Below are 24,469 nucleotides of genomic sequence, written 5' to 3' on the forward strand. Positions count from 1 at the left end.
ACTAAGGGGTGCCGTAGGCCTTGTTTTTACAGCTCCTCGTAAGCGAAGAGCGGCAGCTCCTCGGGTCAGGCACTGAGGAAGAGTTGGGAGCGGGAGCCGAGCGCTTGGATGCTCAAACTTCCCTTTGGCGAAGGAGCAAAGGCGGCTGCCGGCGGCCTCTCCCGGGGGCTGCGGGTACCGGGGAGCTCGGATCCCGGCGGGGGCCGGCGGTCGGGCGGAGCGGGCCGGCCCCCGACACCGCCCGCCGGTGGGCGGCCCGCTCCGCTCCGCCCGTGCGGCCGCGGGGCTGGGGCAGCGCGGCGCCGAGGCACCGGGCGGCGGCGGCCACAGCCAGGTGAGGCCGGGACACACTCACACACACACACACACACACGGCCGGCATCGCACCCCCTCCCCCGTGCCGCGTTTGCCGCGGGGTTGTGCCTTTGGAATCGATCCCTGGGTTTTTCCGACGATGCTCGGCTGCCCGCGGGGCAGCGCATCCTCGGCGCGGCTCTTTGTTCCCGGCGAGCGGCTGGTCCCTGCAGCCCCGGGGGATGGGGAAGGGGCAGCGGGGCGAGCGGGGCACACCGTCCTGCCGGGGTGGGGGTCCCGGTGGGATCCCTCGGAAAGGCTTTTGGGGGCGGGGGTGTGTTTCTCGCGGGGGTGGTTTGGGGGTGACCGCCGCTGTCCCTCTGTCCTGCTGCGGGCCTGGGCGGGAGGAATCTCCGGGAGCTTGTTCGCACTTGATCCCCTGGCCGCTGGGGTAAGAGTGCACTTTCTGGGGTGTAAAGTCACCTGTGAATATGACTAAGGAGAACGGGGAGATGGACCCGTGCCCGGCAAGCGGGCGTGCTGGGTCTAATCGAGCCTTGAGCCAGCTCTAATCCCATTCCCTGGACCCCACGCAGGTTCTGCCCGAGCCGAAAGGGCCTGGCAAGGTGCATTTAATCTGCTCTTAAAGCTTCACCCGCAGGGAGTTGTGATCCCCCAGGTCTCCTGTGTGGTGGTGCTGTCAGCATTAGGTGAGGCGCTGAAATCGTGGAGCGTTTCTCGCTGCCTGGAACCCGAGTGCTCTCCCTGTGCTCCCAGGCAGGCTGGGGAGCGGCGTTTCTGTCCTTCTGCTGCTTGAAAACTGCTGCACCCTTTGGCCTCCTTCTCAAACACCCCCTCCTCCCTATCTTAATCCCTCAGGAATTTGGTAGACCTTAGACTTGTGTGGTGCCGGGGAGCTGGCACGGGTCAGAAGCCACAGAGAACTGTGCAGCTTTTACTTGCAAATCCCGGCAGGGATTTCCATAGGTGGTCCGTGTGCTGCTCTGAACAAAGCAAGTGATCGCTTGGTGGTTGGGGGAATAATGCCTAAAACATGTCATGTCTCTGGCTCCTCAAAGAACTACAGCTGGAGTGCCGAGGCTGGAAGTGGAGGTGATGTATTATGTATTAAGGTACCTCACTGGGACTGGTGGGAAGCTGGCCTTACAGAATATTAATATCTCATTTGTTTGCTTTTAAGGATGCGTCCTCAAGGGTAGGCGAGGATGTGCCCCTCTGATGTGTGCTTGTCTCGACATAATTTTTCTCACCTGACTTTATGTCGGTGGCTGGTGTAGAGTTGTGTCCCTGCTGGGATTTCACTGAGCTGTTGGAGCTGGTTGAGGTCTGTTTACCTGAAGTGTGTGCTGGAAGGGCATCAGCTCCCCAGTTCACTCGGTTGAACTGGGCAAGGACATAAAGCCAGATGAGATGAAGGCATCTTTCTCGGCTTGTGCACAAAAGTAGGAGTTGGAGCTCTGCAGTGTATTATCTGCTGCCTTTTGTATTCAGCACAAGTAATGAGGCTTGGACGGCATACATTAGCACCCTGTAACAGAGCACTTGACGGCTGGCAGTTGTTTGACTTGTATGTTGTGGCTAAATCTTCACATTAAAAGATTTGCGGCTTTTTTGTTCCGGTTCCCTTGTGAATTGGCAGGTGAATTGCAGAGCTGAGCACACCCAGGACTGCTCAGCCAGCCCAGGCTGATAACAAGCTTGTGCTTGGAGGTGTGAGAAGCTCTTGTCAAAGGCAAGACAGGTTTGTCTGGGGCTGACCTGTTCATCTCCTGCTCTCTGCTTTATGATGCATGCAGCTGCTTTAGCGTGTGAGTGTCCTGCCTGTGTCAGAGGGATTGTCAGAGCAGAGTTATTAATGCAAGTGTGTTTAAAACTTGGTGCTTTTTTTTTTTTCCCCTCACTGTTTCAAGATTTTGGGTAGAAACATAGCTGTAACTTGCCCAAGACAGAAAAAAAAGCAGCTAATTTATTTTTTTATTTTTCCTGGGGGGAGGGGTGTTGTTTTCCCCAAGTAAGCTGGCTGGGTGAAACTCTTAAAAAGCTCTCAGAGGGAGTAGCTGCACACAGCTGGAGCAGAGGGGGAGCTTTATCCTTTGTAGCATGTCTCCACAAACCACTGGTCCATGCAAGGAGCAGCTATTGAAGGAGAGACATCTGCTCTGCCCTGTGCAGATCCCCTGCAAGCCTGCCTTGCTGGAGTGACCATAACAGGCTGGGGCTCCTTCTGAGCTGGCTTTTGTTGGGCCCCCCAAGAGCTGATCTCAAACAGGTCTCCCTGATTCAGAGGGGTTAATGGTTTAATAACTACTGCAAGTGCTAATTGTATGGAGCAGGCAAGCAGCCTGGCTCAGAAAGATCCAACTGAGTCTGAGACTGCTTCAGCTGGTGACCAATTTATATTTATTGTCCCTCAGCTTCCTGACTTCCCCACTGAGGTAGCTGGCTCTTATTCTCGTGGGGAGCTCCTGGAGATGTCCAGCTTTTGCCCCTGTTTTCAGCCTCGCAGTCCTTTGTGTTATTTTTCCAGCCTACCAGGTGTTAAAAGAAAAGTTATTATTTTCCATGCTAAAGATAAAGCTCCCTGGCTGCCTGCGGCTGGAGGAACTGCATCTCCTGGGATTTGTTGTTATTAAGTGCAGGGAAAGTAGCTGGCACTGTCTCTTGCCCTCAGTGTGTGCTTCCTATTGGAAGCAAGGATTAGTTTTCCACCCTGAGCCTGGCTGGTGCTTGGTCTCCAGGGCTTCAGCTCTGAGGATGCCAGGTGAAATCTGGGGACAAGGAGTTCCTGCAGCATGAAATACTGAGTTACTGCCTTCAAGCAGGTAACAGAAGAGCTCAGGTTTACTACAGAGGAGGTGCTTGGTCAGGGCAGTGTGCTCCAGCCTGCTCTTACAGCCTGGCTGGGGCTGGAGAGCAGGCTGACTATAAAAATAGCCAGATGGGAGGATAAATGTATAACTCAGTGCGGCTTGGGGAACAGACTGCTCTGCAGCCAGGTACCTGCAGCTCCTGCATTCAGTGGAAGTGCTTCAGCAAGGTGTCAAACTCTGCTTAAGGAGATAGCCAGGTCACTGCTGTTCATACACTCTCTAATCCAGCCTCTTCCTAAAGCTAAGTAGATCTTAAGCCCTGACTAATCTTCTTTGAAGTGTGAACCCGTGCCATTATCCTGCAGCAAGCTCTGTGCTGCTATCTCCTGCTTTCACTGAGTGTGGAGGTCTAGGTTAGCTTACATCTGGCTCTTGCGGACTTCCTGAGCAAATAAGTCTCCAATGTGATTTTTGCCCTATAGAAATGCAGGATTATGACCAGCAGGGCTTTTCAGACTGGTATAAACAATATGAAGCTGCCTGGAGGACTCCAGAACTCTTTTATCAGGCTGGTATTGAGTTGCCTACATTATCTACCACCCAGAAGGAGGAAAGGTTCTAGTAAAGATGGAGTAAGCTTGTTGGGAGGAGATGAGCATTTTAGCTCTGCCAACCTGTCCTGAATATCTTGGGCTATTTGAGAGCCTAGAGCTAGAAAGCTACAAAATATCTGTACAGATGTGTATATACATATGTATAATGTATATGACTGCAAGAGAAGTGCTTTTTCAAGTGCAGCTGGAGTTCTGTTTATGTTTAAGCACTGCTGAAAGTGTTTGTGCCACCTAAATGCTCCTGGCTTCTTGAGAAGCTGTATTTAAAGCCAAACTATTTTTTAAGTAGAAAAAAACCCAACTTCTTGATGTTTCAATATGCCTGCTCTGAACAGGCACTTGCTGAAGGGGTGTTGAGGTGAACATGATTTATATTCAGCTGCATGGTAAGGCAGAGTAGTTAGGCACTAACAATTTAACTTCCATAATATATTCTTAGTGCTTTTTGATTACAGGAATGTATAAAGAGTTAGCCTGGAAGAAGAGCTAAATATTGTCAGTTTTCAGCTATTTTTTGAATTGGAGGGGGGGATAGAGAAAATAGATGGGTGGCTCCTCATCCTTCAGAGATAGAAGATGCTAAAAATAAAGTGGAAGGAATCTAGGCTGGTGAAGAGTTTTGTGGTGGCTTCTGCTTGTCCCTGAGCACCTGGTGCATGTGTGTGGCCTGTGACAGGGAATTATTCTAGTAGCTCAAACCACTGGGATGAGGCTTCAGGGAGAATGGAAAAAGTGACTCAGTGTGCCCTGAAGGCTCAGCCAGATGCTGGAGCCTGCAGTGGTTGATTCTGAGCTGTGTTGCTGCACTCTGTGGGTACAAATGTGAGTGATCCTTCTGCCTGTGCTGTTTGGGTGGGGAAAGGGGGAGTGTGGCAAGTTTAGGGATTTATCCTGGTGCCCATGAGCAGTGAGACTGCACAGGGTGACCTTTGCTGTTCTTTGGAAGACTTAGGGATGGTTGTGACAACCCCAACCTTTTTCCTTACTGATATTTGTTATTCCTGCAGCCCAAAGGGAAGAGCAGTTTGCTTGGGAATGATAAAATCTCACCTCATTCGGTGGAATGCCATGGGCAGGGGCACCTTCTACTATCCCAGGCTGTTCCAAACCCCATCCAGCCTGCCCTTGGATGCTTTCAGGGATCCAGGGGCAACCACAGATTCTCTGGATAACCTGTGCCAGGTCCTTACCACCCTCAGTCAAAAATTTATTCCTGATATCTAATCTACTCTTTGTCAGGTGAAAGCAATTTCTCCTTGCTGTCACTCCACGCCATTGTCCGAAGTCCCTCTCCAGCTCTCTTGGAGCCACTTTAGGCACTGGAAGGTGCTCCACTGTGTTCCTGGAGCTTTCTCCAACTCTCTCAGCCTGTGTTGTAGCAGAGGTACTCCAGCCCTGTGATCTACTTGGCTCTTCTTTGGACTTACCCCAACAGCTCAAGGTCTTTCTCATGTTGGGAGCCCCAGAACTGGAGGAACACATGTGAAAGAACTTGAAGCTGCTGATGGCTGTGGGCTCTTGCAGCAGGGGCTTGACTGTGCCCTTGCCCAGCTGCCTCCTGGAGCTGGGAGGAGGAGCACCAGCCCAGGATGTGTGTGACAGAGGGATGTTTGTGTGTGTGGGACTGGTGTGACCAAAGAGTGGGGCCTTGGATGGCATGGGCTTCTGCTCTGGAGCACTGGAGAAGCATCCCAGGACTGAGGCACGTGCCCAGGGGAGGTGGTTGAGAGCTGGGGCTGTGTGCCTGGAGGCAGCAGAGCTTGCCAAGGGCAGGCTGTCAGCTGGCTGGATCTCTGCTGGGCTACAGGCTCAGTGCTCTCCTGGAAACTCCTGACTGGCACAGTGATTCTGGGTGTGGAACTTTCTGGAAGTGCCTCCATGGTGCAGTGCAGCATGGGCACTGTGCTAATGCAGCAGTGCTGCTGGCTGGGCTGTAGCTTCCTCTGTGGAGCCAAGGACCTCAGCCAGGACATGATGCAGCCCTAAAGCCTCCTGGTGTGGCTCTGGTCCCGTGCTGTCCCCCACAGACCCATCTTGTTCTCTGTGCAGGTTTCTTGCTCTCCTCCTGTGCCAGTGCACAGAGCAGGGCTGGCCATAGAAAACCTGAGACTTCATGGCCCTGACAAGCATCGTTCTTGGACTTGGTTCAGGACAAACAGGTTGATCCACAGCTTTGCTTGCAGGTGTGATGCCTGCTGGGTAGAGCATAGCACTCTGCTGCTGGGGTGAGAGCTGGGCAAGGTCTGTCCTGGGTTTCAGAGCAGCATTTGGTTCTGTCTGGCATCTTCAGGTAGGGTAGGCTGAGAACAGTAAAACAGATGGGGGAATTCATTGCTTGGAATGTGTAGGAGGGGTCACAACTGGCTTGGTCTCTCGGTTATTTAAGGCCCAGGGTCCATGGTTAGTTATGGGAATGTGTAACCTTGGTTCCTTTTTCCCCTTCTAGGTCTGTGGATTTGTCAGCCTTGCAGGCTTCTGGATGCATCTTCCCTCAGCCATGAGGAGATCAAAAGGATTTAATATCTGTGTGGTCACCTGCAGCATCCTGCTCTTGTCCTGCAGCTTTCCATGCCTTGCTCAGCCTCTGGATGAGACTGGTGTGACAAAGGTCCAGCATGGCCCCTGGGCAGGGAATGGGCTGGAAGATGAAAGGACAGGCATGGTGGACTTGAAAAACAATCTGGGCCCTTCTGAGCAGGCAGCTTCTGAGGAGCCATGTGCAGTGTCAGAAAAGCTGTCTGGGACACCTGTGGATGAAGCTTTCACTGCAGGAGGAGAAGCTCTCCCTGCCAGCCCGAGCCGTGTTGTCCCCAGCAGCCAGGCCCTGGGGGCTCACCCCTCTGCTGGGGCACTGCCTGCTGTGCCTGAGGAGGAGCTGGCTCCCACTGGGGCACAGCTGGACGAGGATGAAGCACTCGGGGCCATGCTGACCACAGCTGTGACCACCCTGAGCCCTCCAGTCCAGGAGGAGTCTGGTGTCCCTGTTGGTGACACCACAACAGAGGGTGCTGTGGCAGTGGAGCCCAGCTCTGCTGGCCCTTCAGCAAACCCCCTTTCTGGGACCACTGTGGAGGAGGAGGAGGAAGCAGAGAACAGCTCCCAGCCCACACTGAGCCCCAGCTCTCCCAGCTGGGAAGCAGCCAGTGACCACCCAGTCATCCCAACTCCCCAGGCTGTGGGTGTGACCTCTGAGCTGGAGATGCTGAGACCCCGCACAGGAAGCCCTCTGAGATCCCTGGCTCCACCAACATCTGTGGCTGCCAGACATCCCCTTGTGGCAACTGAGGCCTCCCTTCAGCCAGAAGCAGGGACAGGTGTCACACAACGAGAGCTGCCCCCCACGGCTGGCACTGTCACCATCACCCCTATGGACACTGTGCCACCTGACTGGGATGACACAAAACTGGGGGACATCAGTCAAGGGGGAAGCATGTCTCACCAGGAGGTGACAGAGGAGCTGGGGACAACAGAACCATCCCAGACCACCCAGGAGGATGTGGGGGAGGAGGAGGAGGATGCCACAAGAGCAGTGCCCTCCCCAGTGTCCCCTCCACCAGTGCCTGGGCTTGCCAAGGAGAGCAACTGCACAGTGCCAGTGCAAGGGGAGGAGCTGCCAACAACTTCCACAGGCAGCAATGATGCCTTCCACACTGGGAACCTGTCAAATGTAGACACAGCTGATCTTGGCTCACTGGAAAACATAAGTGCAGTCACAGCAGAGGAGGAGAAAAGCGTCCCTCCGTCACAGCCGGAGGCTGCTGTGGTGACAGATACCCAGCCTGAGCTCTCTCCCACTCTGGGGAGTTCATGGGAAGGTAAAACTTGCCTGTTACAGGCACCTGCCTCTCATTTCAGGGATTTTAAGTGAGCTGTACCAAGCAGCCTGTGAGCCATTGATGTTTTTAATGCCTTTACAAGGCTGCTGAGGTCAAGAGGTCTGTGCAGAGAGCTGCTGGCCCTTGTCACAAACTCCTCGTGTTGCCTCCTTGCCCCCATAGCAAAGCTCTGGCCAGGCTGTGTTGTCCAGTGCTTGTCCCAACTCTCACCTGCAGGCAGAACTCCTCCTGGACAGCCTGCCACAGGCTGATGGTGTCACCTTGCCCTGCACATGCCTCCAGAGATGGCGTCTGCAGCCTCATGACAGTATTCCTACTTAGTGTTTAAAATATAAAGGAAATGCTAAAAAAAAAAAAAAAGGCTGGTCAGGTGCTGGGCAATGACATGTTTCTAGATTGATGAGGACTTTTTAATTGCTGGGCATCTTTATTCTTCCCTCTTTGGCTGCAGATGCAAAATGATGATTTCCCTTCATTGCATCCAAAAGACCTAATTTTTGCTGTAAAAGAAGGGAAGATAATTGCAGGCTGGTGCTGAAACCTGACTGATTAATTTCTAGATTAATTTATAAGCCCTCGACTTGTCAGCAGGTTCCCTCTCTGCTGTTTCCCAGATGTTGGGGAAGCAACACCGTCTTTAGGACTTGTGCAACAAAAATAAACCCTTCTGCATAGCTGAGGTTTCAATGGGAGCTGGTCACTAAAGGCTGGACCTGCTGCTGGCACTGTGGCTCTGGAATTGTTAATGCATGGAGTTATATTCCTTTTATATTGCATCAGATGTGTGCTCTGCTGCTGTCAGCTGTCCTGTGAGTGTGCCCTGACACGTGTTCTTGCTGTAGGTGTTACTCAGGAGGTGACAACAGCTGCCCAGGAGGCTGATGCTGCTCTGTCAGCTGTGACAGAGGTGCCTGGTGCCACCCAGGGAGCAGGGGCTGCCAGCTTTCCTCAGGAGAACAGCGGGGAGGACACCCAGATGCTGACGGCTCCCAGTGCCACCGAGGTGCTGGTGGCACCTGGTGCCTCCTCCACAGTGAATCCTGTGCATGCAGAAGGTAGGACTCTGCTTCAGGGACTCATTTCCACACAGGATGAGGTGGTACATCTGAAACCAGTGTCAGAGCCTGGGCACTCCAATCTCAACACAACATCCTTATTGAAGTGACTTTTTATTGCTAAGTTTGTGCCTCTAAACCTGGGCTACTGCTGTGTTCTGCCCACACTGAGATCCACCACATTAGAATTTGCCAGCACATGGATTTTTTTGCCCCAAATAAGTGAAGTAGAGGTTAAAAAAAAATGCCCCAACCAAACAACCCCCCCATCTGTCCTTGTTAGCAAGGTACCTTTAGCTTTTGACACTTAAACAGTTTTTTACTTATGGAGGGAGAGTTCTTACTTCTGGAACCCAAGGCAGTCACAGCTTGCTGATGCTCGGTCCAGAGGATGAAAATATTTCATCAAGATTACATGGGAGCCAGTGGTGGGGGAAAGACACCCTCCTGCAGGAGCCTGGCAAGCCCTTGGGTGTGGAAACCTGCTCTGATATTCACTTTTCCTGAGCAATGATGGCTTGTTCTCAGGTTGATGTAGCTCATACAGAAATGCTCTAAGCAGTCATGTTCCTGTAGCTGCTGCCTGCTGGTTTGGTGTCACTTTGGCAGGTACATGTTGGAGCCTGTCTTCCCAACAGGAGTGTGGCAAAGGGTCCCTCAGCACGAGGCTGACTTTGAGCTGGAGTGTATTTCTGTGCTGGTGGGGACCATTGTAATGAAAATGCTGCTGGGCAGCTTTTCTGGTAATTCTTGTGTTGCAGGGCATCAGAAGAAAAAAGCTGTTTGCATTATATCTCCTAAATTTAGGGTCCATTTGTAAGGGGGAGAAGGTTCTTCTGGCAGTTCCCACTAATTGAATTTGCTTCTGGGATTTAATTATAAATTCAACCAACTTTTATCTTTGTAATGAACTATTAGGTCTGTCACTTGGCTCAGTTCTCAGCTGGTGTCTTGGTGCTCTGATCTTGCAAGGGCGTGGTGATGAGTACTCCTTAAAGCAATGGAATTAAAACCTTTAAGGGTTCCCCCCTCATTAGAGGGAACCTCTTTTGCTGGCTGCCCTTGAGGAGAATCATTATAGCAGAGGCACATCTCAAAGGAAACGAAAGTTTAGTGACTTCCTTTGAGTTAAATTTTCATTAAGGAGTTTCTTGGGTGTTTTTTTTTTTAAAAATATTGTTAGGCTGAGTGGCTGATGTTTCTCGTCTCCTGTAGATCTCACAGATGGGATCCTGGTCACCAGTGAGAAGGCTGTTCCAGCCACTGGTGGGATGTCTTCTACCCCAGCTGGACAGACAGAGGAGCCATCCAGCAGAACTGTGGTCCTGGTGACTCCAGCATCAGTGGCCTCCTCTGTCAGGAGAACAGCTCTCCCCTCTGTGAGGAGGATCAGCACGGCCGTGACCTACGGGCTGGACCGCCTGGAGTCAGAAGGTACCGCTGAGCCCCAGGGCCAGGTGGGCTCCTGTGGAGTGCCACACCTGCCCTGACAGCCCCCAGTTTGTGTGTTTGGCTTACACCTGTGTGTGCACATCTTACTGTTCCAAATAAAGTTGTTGAACAGCCTGTCCTCTCCCAGGAGGCACAGGAAGCAAGCAATGAGCAGTGTCCTGGAGGATGCCTGAAATTCCAGTGGCTGTGGTGGGTGGGGGTGGGTTTTTTCCTGGATAGGGAGCAGCAGTGGTGTTGCTGTTGCAGCAGGGTTTGTAATGGTGTGTGCGTGCACTGCAGAGCTCTGTGCCAGGGAACACCCACCAAGGGGTGCTGAGGTAAAGCAGATCCTGCCCTGGAGCTGCTCTGCAGCTCTGATCTGCCTTCTGTTCAGCTCACCCACAATTTTCCTGCAGAGAACTGTTTCTTGCTCCTTTTCCTGCTTGAACTCTTCTCTGCTTGCTCATCCATCCAGTTCTGTGCTCCAGTGTCTGGGCTGATACCACCTGGCAGGAATTAATCTTTCTGCCTGTTTTTGCTCCCCTTCTTTTATCTTGACCTTCTCTTGCCGTAGTATTTTACTGCAAAGGTTGGCAGCTCTCCAGGGTGGCATTGCCAGATGGTATTTCTCCTCTGAGTAGAGGTGGGGTGCTGTAGACAACAGCTCATCAGCATCTTTTCTCTGCAGGAAGCAATAACTCTCACTCCTGTTAAGTTTAGAGGGCAGCAGAAGCTGGGAGTCTTCCCCCCCACTGCGTATGCCTGGCTTGCTGCTGGCTTTGAAGCCTTCCCTGAGCTCTCTGGGATTCCAACTGCAGCATTCTCCCCTTGCCAGGATGAATCTTGGATGTCACTGGCAAGGCAAGGATGTGGTGCTGATGGGAGAGTGGCAGCAGGGGAGGAAAAGGTCGTGTGTGCAGGGAAAACCTCATCTTTCAGGCTGGGAAATGAGGTCTCTGCTCAGCAAGAGCAGTGTGATTCAGGAGGCTAAAGTGTTTTATAGCCCTCTGGGATCTCCTTTAGAAGCCTGGGTTTCTGCATGGGAAGATAAGAGGGATTTCACTTTCAGCTGAGCTTTGGTCTCTCTCGATTTGAGACCTTCTGCACAGGCATTAAAAAAGCCTTTCTGCTCCAGTACAGGACTGATGCAACTTTATTGGATTCCTACTGCCCTCAGCTTTCTGTGCTCTGGGATCTTCTAAAGGCAATTGTGGGCTGTAGCTGGAACCAGGTGCCCTCAATGATGAGGACTCAAGTGCAGATCTGGGTTTCTTGGCTCTGCAGGTGCCTGTTCTCAAAGGGACATGGGGCTCTTTGTGCTGTGTGGATTTGACAGCTGGCACAGCTTTTGTGGGCTAAACCTCCTCTGCTCAGCCTAGACCTTTGTGCAGGGAGCCAGAAGGTTCCCTGGTGCTGGGCATCATGAATCCACATCTTGTAAAATGGGGCAATTTGGGGGAAGGCTTTCTGCCTGGGGATGGTGCTGCCCCAGTTAAACACAAAGGAAAGCTTTTTGAGCTACCACTCTGCTCCCTTAACATCTTTTTCTGTTTAATAGCAATTGGGGGGGTATCCCATCCTCATGGTGGAGTGGCATTTGGAAGCTTAGCTCCCAAAATTACAGTTCTGGTGTTCACTCTCAGAATATCTGGATGTTCCCAGATCTGAGATCTGTTTGGGGGTGTTTTCCTTTAAAGCTACACAGATCTCCAGCCCAGGATACTCAGGTTTTTGGGGGATGCTGTTGCAGGCACGTGATTGGGTCCCTAATGAGGGATCTTGGCCCTTTGGGGAGAGGCTGTGCCTGGCTCACTGTTGGAAGAAGTGCAAGGAGCTGAGTGAGCTCTGCTGCCTTCAGTGGGGTCCTGCTGACTTGCCTCACTGAAGGCCTGGCTCATCATTAAATATAAACCCCTGCTGCTCAGCTCACTCTGTTTCTTGGGGACCATCTGTGCCAAACTGCCTGTGGTTAATTGCATCTGTGTATTCACCTGCCTGGCTCGGATGCAAAACTGTTTTAAAAAATCAAATTGCACAGACAGAATGAAAATATGTCTAGATGAGCTTATCCTCCTCTCTGGTGGACTCTGGAGAGATGAGCTGGGTAACAAATACCCTCCTGCCTTGACTCCATGGTGAGCTCGGTTCTACTCGCCCTTCCTAGTCAGAGGAATCCTATAAAGGGATTATAGGATATGGGGACAGGGCACAGCAGAGGATAAGACTTGCTTGTCTGGGGGAATTGATTATGTATTTTGTCTCTGCCTAGAATTTGTATGTCTCTCTAGCAAGCTGAGCACTGCAGGTTTCTCTGTAGGGCTTCTGGGTACACAGAGCCGCTGGTTCAGCTGCCTTACTGAGGACCACCTCCCAATGCCATTCAAAAAGTGACTCTTTGGAAAGAAACCCCATTCCTTTTCAACTTGATTCCTGTGCTGTAACATCTGCCATGGTAGGTGTTGGCAGAGGTGACTGCACACCCCCAGTGTGGCAGCATTTGGCAGGTGGGGCTTTCTGAAGTGGCAGGACGTGTGCCATGCTCCCTCTTCTGCAGAATCCTTGCAGTTTTCAGCTGAAACCTGCTGGCTAGAGCACACCAGACTCTGGTCCTGTTCCTGTGGGTGAGGGTGAGTCTGTATCTGGCCCTGCAGGCTCAAGATTTGGTTCTCTTGTGTGCCACCACCCTGCCTGGACAGCAGAGGATCATGGCATCACAGAATGGGTTGGGATGGAAGTGACCTCAAAGAGCCTCTCATCCCAACCCCTGCTGTGGGCAGGGACACCTTCCACTACCCCAGGCTGCTCCAAGCCCTGTCCAGCCTGGCCTGGAGCACTTCCAGGGATCCAGGGGCAGCCACAGCTTCTCTGGGCACCCTGTGCCAGGGGCTCCCCACCCTCACAGGGAAGAATTTCCTCCTGCAGTCTGATCCCCTTGCTGGGACTGAGCTGCTCACACAGTTCAGGGCTCAGGAGGGCTGCTGGCTGTGGAGGGTGCTCAGAGTTTGATTAAAGCAGGAGCTGCTCTGATTGCTGTGTGGTGGCAGGAGCAGCCAATAGCTCTGAAAATGGGCAACTTAAAATCAGTTGCTCCAGAGGAGGAGGCCTTAACAATTAATTGGAGTGTTCCCAATTAATTAGGATGGCTCTCAGCTGGTAGAGTTTGGAGTTTCATGTGTTTTCAGCCTGCTGTGAACCATTTTGTGTACCATAGAACAGTTTAGGTTGGAAAAATCCTTCAGGATTGAGTCCAACCTTTGACCAAAATTACCTCTGTGTCAACCAGACCACGTCCAGTCTTTCCTTGGTGATTCCACCACCTCCCTGGGCAGCCTCTTCCAATGTTTAATCGCCTTATCTGTGAAGAAATTCCTCCTGAATATTTCAGAATTTGTAGCCATTTACATAAATTTATAAAAGATGCTGCAACTCCCCATTTTCTTTCAGAGCTGTGTCACAGTAGAAGGGACTTTCTTTTTGACTTGGGGGTTGTGAAGGGTATTTTTTCCAGAAATTAAGGCTCTGAAGGGGATTGCTGTTTGGACCTTGACTGTATGGATTGAGATCTGCCTCGCTGAATCTCTACAACCCTGTTAAAATTTTGAATTAGGATGCAGAGGTGTAAATAAAGCAGGCACTTAACCCAGCATGGTTAACTAGGCTGATATTATAATTCCTTACCAGCTCTTTGGATATCAACTAAATTGGCAAGGAACAGAAGATTTAAAACAAAGCACATGCAAAATGAATTATTAAATGGTTTTGGTACACACTTTTCTCTTGCTTCTTGTTTATTGCTACCACTGAAATGGGAACTGCTCTGTGTTGACCTCTATCTTCATCACAGTAGGTGGTGGCTCATCCCTCATTCTCCTTTGTAGCAGAAAATGGTAAGAAAAAGTGACAATTCCTTGTATCAAACCAAACTTCTTTTTTCTTCTCCTCTCTTCTGCAAGTGTTTGATACAGACATGCACAGTTTTTCTGCACAGCCTCAGCCAGGGCCTCACTCCACTCATGGACAAGGATTCCTTCCTAATCTCCAATCTAACCCTGCCAGGTTGAAGTCATCTCTCTTGTGCTGTCATGCACTGGCCCAAATTCCCTCTCCAGCTCTCTTGGACCCCCCTTTAGCACTTGGAAGGGTTTTCTAAAGTCTCCCTGAGGCTTTCCCATCTCCAGGCTGAGCACCCCCAGCTCTGTTCTTTGTGATGTTCTGGCACTGTTGTGCCTCCAGCAGGCTGGATGACATTTCTTAGTCTGACCTACCTTGGTTCCTGTTCTGGCCAAGCTTTGTTTGAATTTTGAACTGTATTAGATTTTTCATTTGTCCAAAAAAAAGGGGTTCACTTAAATATCCCTTTAATGTTGTAGCTTTCCCATGCTTATCTCCAAGCTTGAACGAAAACAGCAGATAAACCCCCACAGTTGCTGTTATTGAAATGTAATTGGGCTGTGTGAGTGAAAGTTTTTAATGAGTTTCTGTTTGTTTTAATCTGAGGATTAAGCAGTTTACCCTCCTGGCTCAGGGGAGGTGGGTTCAGATAAGCAGGGATGTGGCAGAAAGGCTCTGCAAAGAACATTTTCTGCTGCGGTTGCTCATGGCTGGGGTCCCTTGCCAGGTGGGAGAGTGTTGCTCATGGGGCTTTTTTTGGAAGCTGTTTTCTGCAGGGATGCTGCAGGAGGGGGATGAAGGATTTGGGAAGAAGCAGGAGCTCAGACTAGAAGTGAACTGAGTGGACTCAGTCATGTTCCTTTTGGCTCCTCTTAGTCCTCACAGGGCTTGAATGCCTCTGGAAAAAAAACACCAACAGCCTTTCCTAATGAAAATGGAATTAGTGTCTCTGCTGGTGTTTTTTTAGTTAGTTTTTTGTTGGGGTTTGTTTATTTTGGGTTTTTTTGTGGTTTGGAAAAAAAGTCCTATACCCACAGCCCTTTTCCTGGGGAAAGCATTTTGTTAAGACATGTAAACTTTTTATCTGCCTTTATCTGTTTTGTTCTGCCCTGTCCACTCACAGGTCATGGTCATTAAATCTGAACTGATTTGACTGCCCTTGCTTCATAACTCACCTTTTTCCTGTCTTAATTTTTTTTTACTGGTTGGTTCAACCCCTGTACACTGAGGGTTCTGCAGCAAGCCAGGGAGCAAACTTGTTATAGTGCATGCAGTGTATTCTGCAGCACTTTGGGTATTTTTTTCCCCTTTAAAATAGTCTTGTCCTGCTAAACTGACTCCAGCCTGGCTCAGTGTGAGAGCAATTTTGAGGTGAATGCTGCTGTAGATGCAGTTTGTTTTTGTTTTAGCAGGAAATCCTTGAACTTGGACAAGAGAAAATGAACTTAAGTTCCACCAGATTGGGTATTAGGGCAAAATTTAATCATTGCAAGGGTGGTCAGGCACTGGCACAGGCTGCCCAGGGCAGGGCTGGAGTCATCAGCCCTGGAGGGATTTAAGAGATGCCTGGATGTGGCACTTGGGGACATGGGCTGGTGGCCCTGGCAGTGCTGGGGGAATGGTTGGACTTGATGATCTGAGAGCTTTTCTAGCCTTAATGATCCTGTGATGTGTAAATTCCTCTTCTCTTGAAGCTTCTGTGGGTAGGGTAATGTTATCCTGCTTTGTGTGGTAGGGTCAGACCCAAGAGGTGCATTCCTCCCAGCAGTCCCTTTCCCTGTCTGTGCCATTGCCCAGATGCTGGAACTTCCCAAGAGATTGATTTATTTTTTTTTTCCAGAGCCCAGCATTTAAGACAACACCGCCTCCTGCAAATAGCTTGGATGGCTTGGCTTAGGAGAACTCACCCCAGGGGGGATTTACCCTGATGTTTGGCAGAGTTTCTGTGCCTGGGTGTGTTCTCCCACCACAAAAGTCCCAGTACTTTTTCCAGGAGCACTCCTTGGTGAGAGCCTGTCCACCTTCCTACCCAGCTCTCTCCTTCCAGGCTCTCAGAGGCCCTTGGCAGCCTTTTGGAGCTGTTGGATGGTGACATTGTGACTGAGCACGTGAAGGCAACACATTAATAATGAAAGAGTTGTCCTAGAAAGGCCTTCCTGCCTTGACAGTCAGCTGTGATCACAAAAGCAGTGCAGAAAGTGAACCTCAGTGGGAGAAAACACTTGGCAGAGGCTTCTTAATGTCTCTCCCTCCTGCTCTGGCAAGAGATGGGAGTCATGGACCCCACCCATCCCTAATCCTGTTATTTCCACAGCATTATTTACATATTTACGTGGTGTTTTTAGCACATGGGGGTGACTGCAGCACTGAACACCACATTAAAAAAAAAAAATCACAGCTCAAACTGTCATGGATCACAGCAGTCCTCTGGTATCATTTAGACATCTTTATGAACCGAGTTTGGTGTGAGGGAGGCTGGGAAGGGAAAGGTCAGTGCAAATGACAGCTCCAGGTTTTGCCCTGCAACTTCTTTCCTTTTTAGTTTGTGTTGTTTCTTTTATTTTTGGTGGTGCTTTGAATTCATTTTGTGCCTGTGAGTGAATCTGTCACCTTCCACTGCCAGCCTCTCGCTGCTCAGGGCACAGCAAGATCTTTCTCCTGTGTGTTCAGCCTGACAAACCTGATGGTTTCCTGGCTCTCCTGAGGAATACAAGTGCTTGCAAACATTAATGGAAAATATCTAAATGTAGAAACATCATTCTGCAGTGAAGTTTTCTTCAGCTGAAGCCTGGTGTAGTCCCATTTACCTTCAGCAAGGTTATGAGCCCAGGGGCTTCAGCTACAGCTTCTTTCAAGCCATCACACCCCCAAAACTTGAGTCTGAGGCTTTCAGCTGCTGGCTGCTGGGAGTTGTCCAATTCCTTCAGATTCCACAGATTGTGGGTTCCTGCTGGGTCAGGGAAGTGCCTCACAAGGGAGGTGTGAGGTGGTTTCATTTCTCCTGCCTAAGCCACAGATGTCATCATGTGTAGTTTTGTGGTGAAAAACCTCACATTTGGAGCAAGAACAAGGTGCTTTTACCCCCCTGAAACAGCAAATCCCAACCTCTGGATCTCATCTGTGTCACTTGTGCATCCATTCAGAGTCCCATGATAAAGCCCAGTGCTGCCTGTTTCTACTAATAAAGTTGGAATCCCCCACAAGCTCTGCTTAAAACTTGTTATTTTATCTCAGATTTGTTCCCTTGGGCCTCCCCTACAATGATACAATAACATATATTAATAACTACAAAAACAAATGATAGGCCAAGAAAAAACAGCCTCAAGCTGCACCAGGGGCTGTGTAGATTTGACATCAGGAAATATTTCTTTAACAAAAGGATGGTGAGGCATTGTGCCAGGCTGCCCAGTCCCCATCCCTGGAGAGATCTCCAAGATGTGTGAATGTGGCACTTGGGGATGTGGTTTAACTGGATTAACAGATGGACTCAGTAATCCTACAGGGTTTTTCCAACCTAAACCATTCCATGATACACAAAAATAGCTCACATTGAGCTGCAAATGCCCATAAAACTCTGGATTATTTCTGAATCTGCTGGGCTTTACACTTTCCCTCCTTGCTGCATTCAGTCTTTCCCAATAGTTCTCTTTCAATCTGCTGCTGAGGTCTTTTGAAGGCCAAAAGGAGGAGAATTAAACGGGGAAACATGACTTTTGTAGAAGTCTGTTGTGTGAAGCACAAACCTCCAGCTTGAGGTTCAGCTGTGTGCTGCTCACTTCCATTTTCCACCTTCTGAGACTGCCAAGCCTTATGCACAGCCTGCCCACGGCTGCCTGTTGTGCCTCTGCTCCTGAAATCCCACACTTGACAACTTTGTGGGGTTTATTTTTTTGGAATGCAGATTCCTCCTTGTCACCACCAAGTGGTGCTCTGCGCTGCACCTTGCAGCAAGGCAAGCTCTTGGCATTTTGGGATGGGGTTTAAAAAGCTGTTTTCAGTTGTGGGAATGAGCCAGAGAGGAGAAGGAAAGAAGCTTGGGAGTCTTTTCCTTCCCCCTTGCAGCGGCTGTGCTGCCAGGATCTCATTATTCACAGCTTTCTGCTGTGGCTGCGTGGTGATGGATGGAGCTTGGTGATCATCAGATGTGATAAGTAGTCTCAGCACTTTCAATTTGGGTGTTCAGCTTGGCTGCCTTCGAGCCTTTGGAGACAGGGAGATGGCTATCTGTGGCTTCAGAGCTGGATCTGGCAGGTGTGTGTCACTTGGATTGCTAAAAATCACGAGAAGCTTCTAAAACCCTTGTCCCAGAGTAGTTTTACAGAGATAAAAATCCGATGCCTGTTCTCTCTTGGCTGGCTTTTCCACCCAGTCTAGGGAAAAGCTCTGTTTGTGTTCCTCTTCTCTGGTGTTCTGGCTGCTCAGAGTCTCTGCTGTTAAATTTTGGGATTGTTGATAGCTGTCTTGCTCTGAGCAGAGGGAAAAGACCTACATTAACTTTTCTTTGCAGGTTTCCTGTGAGCACTCTCCAGGCTCCACTCTCAGCTCCACAGCTGTGTGTTTTATATGCAAACATGCATTTTAACAGAGAAAATTCTGATCTCAGCTCTAAATGACAGGCACATTATAATACAGAAACTGCCTGTAAAATGCAGTGGGAATTTAAGGGGCTAACTGCATCCCTGTGAGCTCCATTAGATGCCCTGTATGGTGTCATTGAGGCAGGAATGATCTTTCCAGGTACCAAAAGGCATGCTCTAGCAGCATGATGCAGCTAAATCCCAACAGCAGCTCATTTGTATGGAACACAGGGCTAGGACTGAAAGGCAGTGACCAGGATTGTCTTGTCTGCTGAGCTGAGGAAAACGTGCAGTGTTTGGAAGCAAATCCCTGAGTTACAGGGGAAGGAGATGCCATGGCACAGCACAGTGGATCAGTGGGTTTATAACATGCTCTGATTTCTCTTATTCTCACCTCATATGATATTCCAGTCTGTGGGGGGCATTTAATCCAGGATGGATTGCCACCAGCCTGCATGAGGTACAACTACAGGGATATTTGGATAACAAAGGGTGATTTGGCTGGATTGTTGGTTTTTAATGCCTGGATGCAGGGTGATGGGTTCTCCCAGTCTGACTACACCAGCGGGGAATTTTTCTACAGGGCTGAGCAGAGTTGGTGTAAATTACATAAAAGTGCATAAATATAATGTTTTGATTCTTAGCCTTGAAAAACTAACTGTGAGAAATTCAAAGCATGCCATTGTTCCAGATATTACCTTTCCCTGGTGGGTGGCTCCATCAGTAGCTATTAAATAGCTCCAGTGCAAATTCTGGCATAGGATGTCCCTGAGACTTTGGTAACTTGGGAAAATGTGGGAAGATTGGCTCTGTATTTGCCCTGCTCTAGACTTCTTTCAGCATCTGAAATTTTCCAGTTGTGGCTGGAAATAGGATGTGGACAGAAAAAAACCTTTGGTTTGATCCAGTACAGTGGTTCCTGTGTTGCCATTTTAGATTCTAGTGATGAAATACAGCTTAAATATTTATTTTTCCATGTGTTAACAGTTACAGACAGTTTTGGAATAAATGGCTCTCTGCTGTAGCAGAGAATTCATGGAGTCACAGAATGGTTTTGATTGAAAGGGACTTTAAGCATCATCTTGTTTCAACCCCCTCCTTCAATGGGTGGGGAGACCTTGCACTAAATTAATAGAAATTTCCTCAAATTAAAATATCACCTCTCCTGTGAAGCGTTGGCTGTGCTGCCTTCTTTCCAACACTTCCCAAGGCCAGGTGGGATAGGACTTGGAGCAAGCTGGTCTTGAAAGCCAAGCCCTTTCCAGAGCTGGGAAAGCCTCAGTAAGAGTTAAGGGTTACTTAGAGCTGCCTCCAAGAGATGCAATCAGGGAAGGAGCTCTCACTTGAGCTGGAACTGCTTGAGCAGCGAGCTCTGCAGTTACAGATGTGTTGGTAAACATCCACATCCTTGTTTGCACCCTGCTGCTAGGAAGCCAAAAATTTCTGTATTTCCTACTAATTTGAGGGTCTGAGACAACATCTCCTTGTCCCCCAGCAGCTCCCAGTGGTGATGAGCTCCTTCAAACCAAGCCCTGTGGGTGTTTTTGGTGTCAGAGAACAGCACAAGTGTGTTCAGCTGCACTGCCTGGTGCTCACCTAGGGGGATCTGTGAACCTTCTGCCTGGTGGGATGGTTGCTGATGTTCCTTTTCTGTCTCCCTGGCCAGAGGGTGAGGAAGAGGAAGAGGATGAAGAGGAGGAGGAGGAAGAAGAAGAGGAGGAGGAGGAAGACGAGGAGGACAAAGACATTGACCTGATGGATGAAAGCATGGAGGGTGACACGGAGCTGCCAGGCTTCACACTTCCAGGAGAGACCTCCCAGGAGCCCCTGGCTGGCCTGGAAAACCCTGTGGCCCAGCTGGCTGGGGTATCCTACCAGGTTCCTGACACCATTGAGTGGGAGCAGCAGAACCAGGGTCTGGGTAAGAGAAAAGCCCCTTCTTCCTTTGCCTTTCACATCTCCTGCTCTTCACTCTGTGTGAGACAGTCCCTCCTACCAGCCATGGGTTGGCTCTCAAGCTAAACACAAAGCAGGTCCATTCATGAGGAAACCCAGTTCACCAGTGGTTACTGGTGCCACTGGGATGTGTCCCAGGCAGTGTGACCTGACTTGGCATTTTGGGGAGAATATGGATATTCCAAACCTGCTCCTTCATTCCCAGAGCTTAGTGTTGTCTTGCTCCAGGGATGGACAAAAAAATGACTCCTAAGATGAGATTCCTGGGGAAATTTCAGTTCCCTTTGCCTAAGATGGGTTGGTGCAGGGATATTTGTCCCGTGGGGACAAAGTGAGTGGGGTTTTTGCTCATCAGCCCGTTTGTTACTGCAGCAGCATTTGTCTGAGTTCCACTTTTGTGACCTTTTGAGAGGTGTGTGGTCCAGCCAGGGGAGCCTGTGCTGGCAGTGTGAAGACAAACCTGCAAAGCCTCTATAGAGCTTTAAACAATTTATTCCTGCTGTTTGTATAGGCCCTGTGTTTAATGACTGTGTTTAATTACTTCACCCAAGAGTCAGTGCTTATATGTGTGGAGTCCATGTGATGCAAGCCAAAACTGGTATGGGACAAGGGGGATCTTAGAAGGGAACTTGTGCAGCTTGGCAAAAGGCTCTGGAGTAATTTCCCAGCATACCCAGTTCCCAAGCCAAGCCCAGTCAAATGCAGTGGGAACGTTTCAGGTGATTTTGTGGAAGCTGAACCACATCTAGACAGAAGGTCCTTATATCTGACTGTTAGAGTTAGCTGTTCTGAGAAGCTCATCAAATTAAAAAAACCCAAAGTCTTTTGTATGTTGTCTGTTACATATATCTGTGTGATTTCCATCACTTCCCCTGACTGTGTAATTCTGATTTAACCTGGAGGTTCTCCTCTGTGATGCTGTTTCCAGCCTGCTTTAGTGATGTTGGCTTCCTGAATTGAATCAAAGGTTGTGTTTCCAGAACTCTGTGGGAGGGTTGGCCTTTGAGGGGAGATTGAGTTTGCAGCAGGACTGATTCCTCCCTGTCACACTAAATCCTGCTTGAAAAACACAGGATTGTTGTGTGGTGGCTGTGTCAGGCCTGTTTCACATGTCCTGCTGTCCCACAGGAGCTGTGGGAGAGGAATAATTCCGAGTCCACAAGGGTGTCTGGTTGTCTTTGGCAAGCTGGGTGAAGGAAGTTTGTGGTGCTGTTGTACAGGACAATGTTTGCCATGACCTTTGGGGTTACAGAGGAGCTTCTGTGTCACACTCAGCTCAGGGTTTATGCAGGTCTGGACTGGAGCCACAGCTGCATTTCCAGCTCAGGGTAGGAATTTCATATCTGCTGCAGCAGGCAGGTGAGAAAGCAGTGACCAGCAGCAGATGCTGTTCCTCAGAGCCTGGAAAGGGCGGCTTTCCAAAAGTTTCAGACAAGCAATAAACAGACTATGTGGTAAAAGGCAGGATTCTTCTCCCCAGCTTATGTTTTATTGACTTCTGTGCACATTGGAGGAGCCCCTGTGAAGTGTGAGTTGGGTCAGCATCAGAGAGATGGGTCTGAGCACCTGAAGGACTGGGCAGACGAGGATTTTGGTGTTCTCTGGAAGTCACCAGATCCAGGTTGTTTGGATTGTCTTTTGTTTTTAGGCTGTTGCAGTCAGTGCAAGCATCCATGAGGGAGAGGATGAGGCTGTGGCAGAGCTGAGTTCATTTTTAGGAATTGGATGGGACTTTTGTGCAGTGCTGTGCTGACAAAAAAAAAAGGAGGGGATGCAGTGGGATCAGCCTCTCTGCTTGTGACTCACCCCTCTGATTCCAGCAGGCACACACTTATGTAAAGAGCCATTTATTCTTTGCCTGTCTAGATGACCTCAGTGGCTCTGTGACACTGCTCCTTCCCCATCTGCAGTGTGCTACTCCTAAGAGAAAGGGAAATTATTTATGTTTTAGAGGCACAAAGAAAATGGAAATAGATGAGGAGATTGGAGCTAAATGATCTTTAAGATCCCTTCCAAACCAAGACATTCTGTGATTCTGTGAAAACCAAGGACTTGCATGAACTCACACTGATAAGCTAAGACCATGGAAGGAGCTGAATCCAGGGGATGAGAGAGCTGATTTCCTGGGAGTAGTGAGGAATGGGAGATGCTTCTGCAGGAGTGTAGCCCTTCCCCTCCTCATTTGTGCCAGGTGAGGATTTCTGCCCTGGTTCCCAGCTCTGGATTGATGGGCACACATCAGGCTACATCTGTGTCCATTCCTAGTCCTGTGTTCTTCTTTATGGAGTGTACTTGGGAGAGCAGGAGAGGTGGAAAAAGCACACAGCTTGTGTCAGCAGGAAGTGGTGGTTAAGAACACAAGAAATCCCCCAAACCTGTCAGGAAGCTGGAGGAGCTGCTCCCATTGTTCTGCTGGAGCACCTGGAGAGACCAAACTCACTGTAAAATACTTGATAAGCTTTAGATCTGCTGGATGGGTACACAGGCTATTTTTCTTCGAGACCTTTTTTCTCTAGGTGATTTTTGTCTTTGAAAATCCTGTTCTTTTAATTTGGGGACAGCTTTGTAACTGCTGGACATCCCCAGAAAAGCTCTGTGTGTCTCTTCCTTCCCTAAATAGTGCTGAGATGTGAAGAATTTCCCTTATTGTGTAAATTAAGCAGGGTTTGGGAGGGGAAGTTGTTCTATTTCACCTGGGATACAGCATTGGAGAGTGAGACCTGAAGGAAGGTGACACTACCCAACACAGAACAGAGTGAGGGGACAACATCCAAGCACCAAACTTTTACAGTTGACATTTTTCCATTCTTAAAATACTTTGCACTTGTGTCTTCCTTCCAGGGATGCTTCTGTCCTCTAGCCTTCAGAATTTTGACATTTAATGCTAAAATCTATAGTGCAGAAGAGCCCAGAAGTGTTGGAATTGCTGTTCTCAGCTCAGTTATTATTGAGTTTGCTTGTTCTGATGGCTGACATGCTGCAAATCCCTGGAGAACAAGGAATTTGATCCACAAAACAGCTTGGCAGAGCAAGAGACAGTTTGGATTTTTGTAGTGGTCAGTGAGAAGGCGCTGGAGGAACAGAATCATTAAAAATGTCAGTTCTGGGCAGTCAGATGGTCTTACATTAACTCCAGCTGAGCAAAAGTCATTTATAAGCACCAGTAACGAGACTGACAGTTTTACAGCCCATCAACTGGCTCTCTAACCAGCAATATATAGACAAAGAGTAAAGCAGAAAATGAGAAAACCTGGGCATTTATAAAATAGAATTTGACCCTCCAAAAGCTGTCCTGGAGGCTTGCAGCTCTGGGGAAGCAAGGTCTGAATATGATTTGGGTTTGGTTTGGTGTCCAGTTCAAGTGCTTTTCTTTCACAGGTTGCCAGTGAAGGAGAGAGCAGCACTTTTGGACCTGTCTGCATTCTCTGTGAGGTGACTTTGGTGTCTCTGTACTTGTTTTTTGATTTGTGTGTAGGTGGTGTGTGGTAGGCAAACACTGAACGCCTGGAGAGCGTCAGAGGAACACAAAGACCAGGTGTATAACTCGGATTTTCAGGAAATAGATAAAAATACCTGATTTTCCCCTGCTCCCTCTTTTGTGTTGCGTTACCAGGAGAGCTGCAGCTGGTTGAGGTGGGTTCAAACCTGGTGAACAGTTCATGGTCCTTTAGTTACTCCTCATGCATCTTAGAGCAGGTGGTCTTTGCTCTGCAGCTCCAAGGAGATCAAACCCCTCTGCTTCTGTTGGTGGTGGCTTCTTCTCCCAGTTCTGTGAGAATTCTTAATTTAACAAGAATGAGCCCAGAGGAAAATGGCCTCAGACTTCCAAGCTATTTCCTGATGCCTTAGTGCTTGCCTATCACCCACATCCTAGGGTGAGTAACTCCTGCTATCCACAGTAGGTAACAGCAGGAGGTCTAGGGCAATTTACCAAGCCTTTCATTTTACCACACTGGGCCATGCAGTAGTTTGCTTTGTGCATTT

General features: G+C 49.3%; 1 protein-coding gene across 1 annotated transcript in view; it reads left to right on the forward strand.

Moving 5' to 3' along the window:
- The first annotated feature begins 287 nt into the window (after positions 1-287).
- ARMH4 (armadillo like helical domain containing 4) overlaps positions 288-24,469 on the forward strand; it is a 51,275-nt gene continuing 27,093 nt past the window's right edge. The window contains exons 1-5 of the mRNA XM_058850770.1: positions 288-334; positions 6,186-7,554; positions 8,418-8,630; positions 9,846-10,064; positions 20,196-20,450. Of these exons, the coding sequence (XP_058706753.1) occupies positions 6,219-7,554; positions 8,418-8,630; positions 9,846-10,064; positions 20,196-20,450 (2,023 nt within the window). The 5' untranslated portion in view covers positions 288-334; positions 6,186-6,218. The remainder of the gene's footprint in view (positions 335-6,185; positions 7,555-8,417; positions 8,631-9,845; positions 10,065-20,195; positions 20,451-24,469) is intronic.

The sequence above is a fragment of the Poecile atricapillus genome, chromosome 1 (genome assembly GCF_030490865.1).
Source record: "Poecile atricapillus isolate bPoeAtr1 chromosome 1, bPoeAtr1.hap1, whole genome shotgun sequence".
In the NCBI taxonomy this organism is placed as follows: Eukaryota; Metazoa; Chordata; class Aves; order Passeriformes; family Paridae; genus Poecile; species Poecile atricapillus.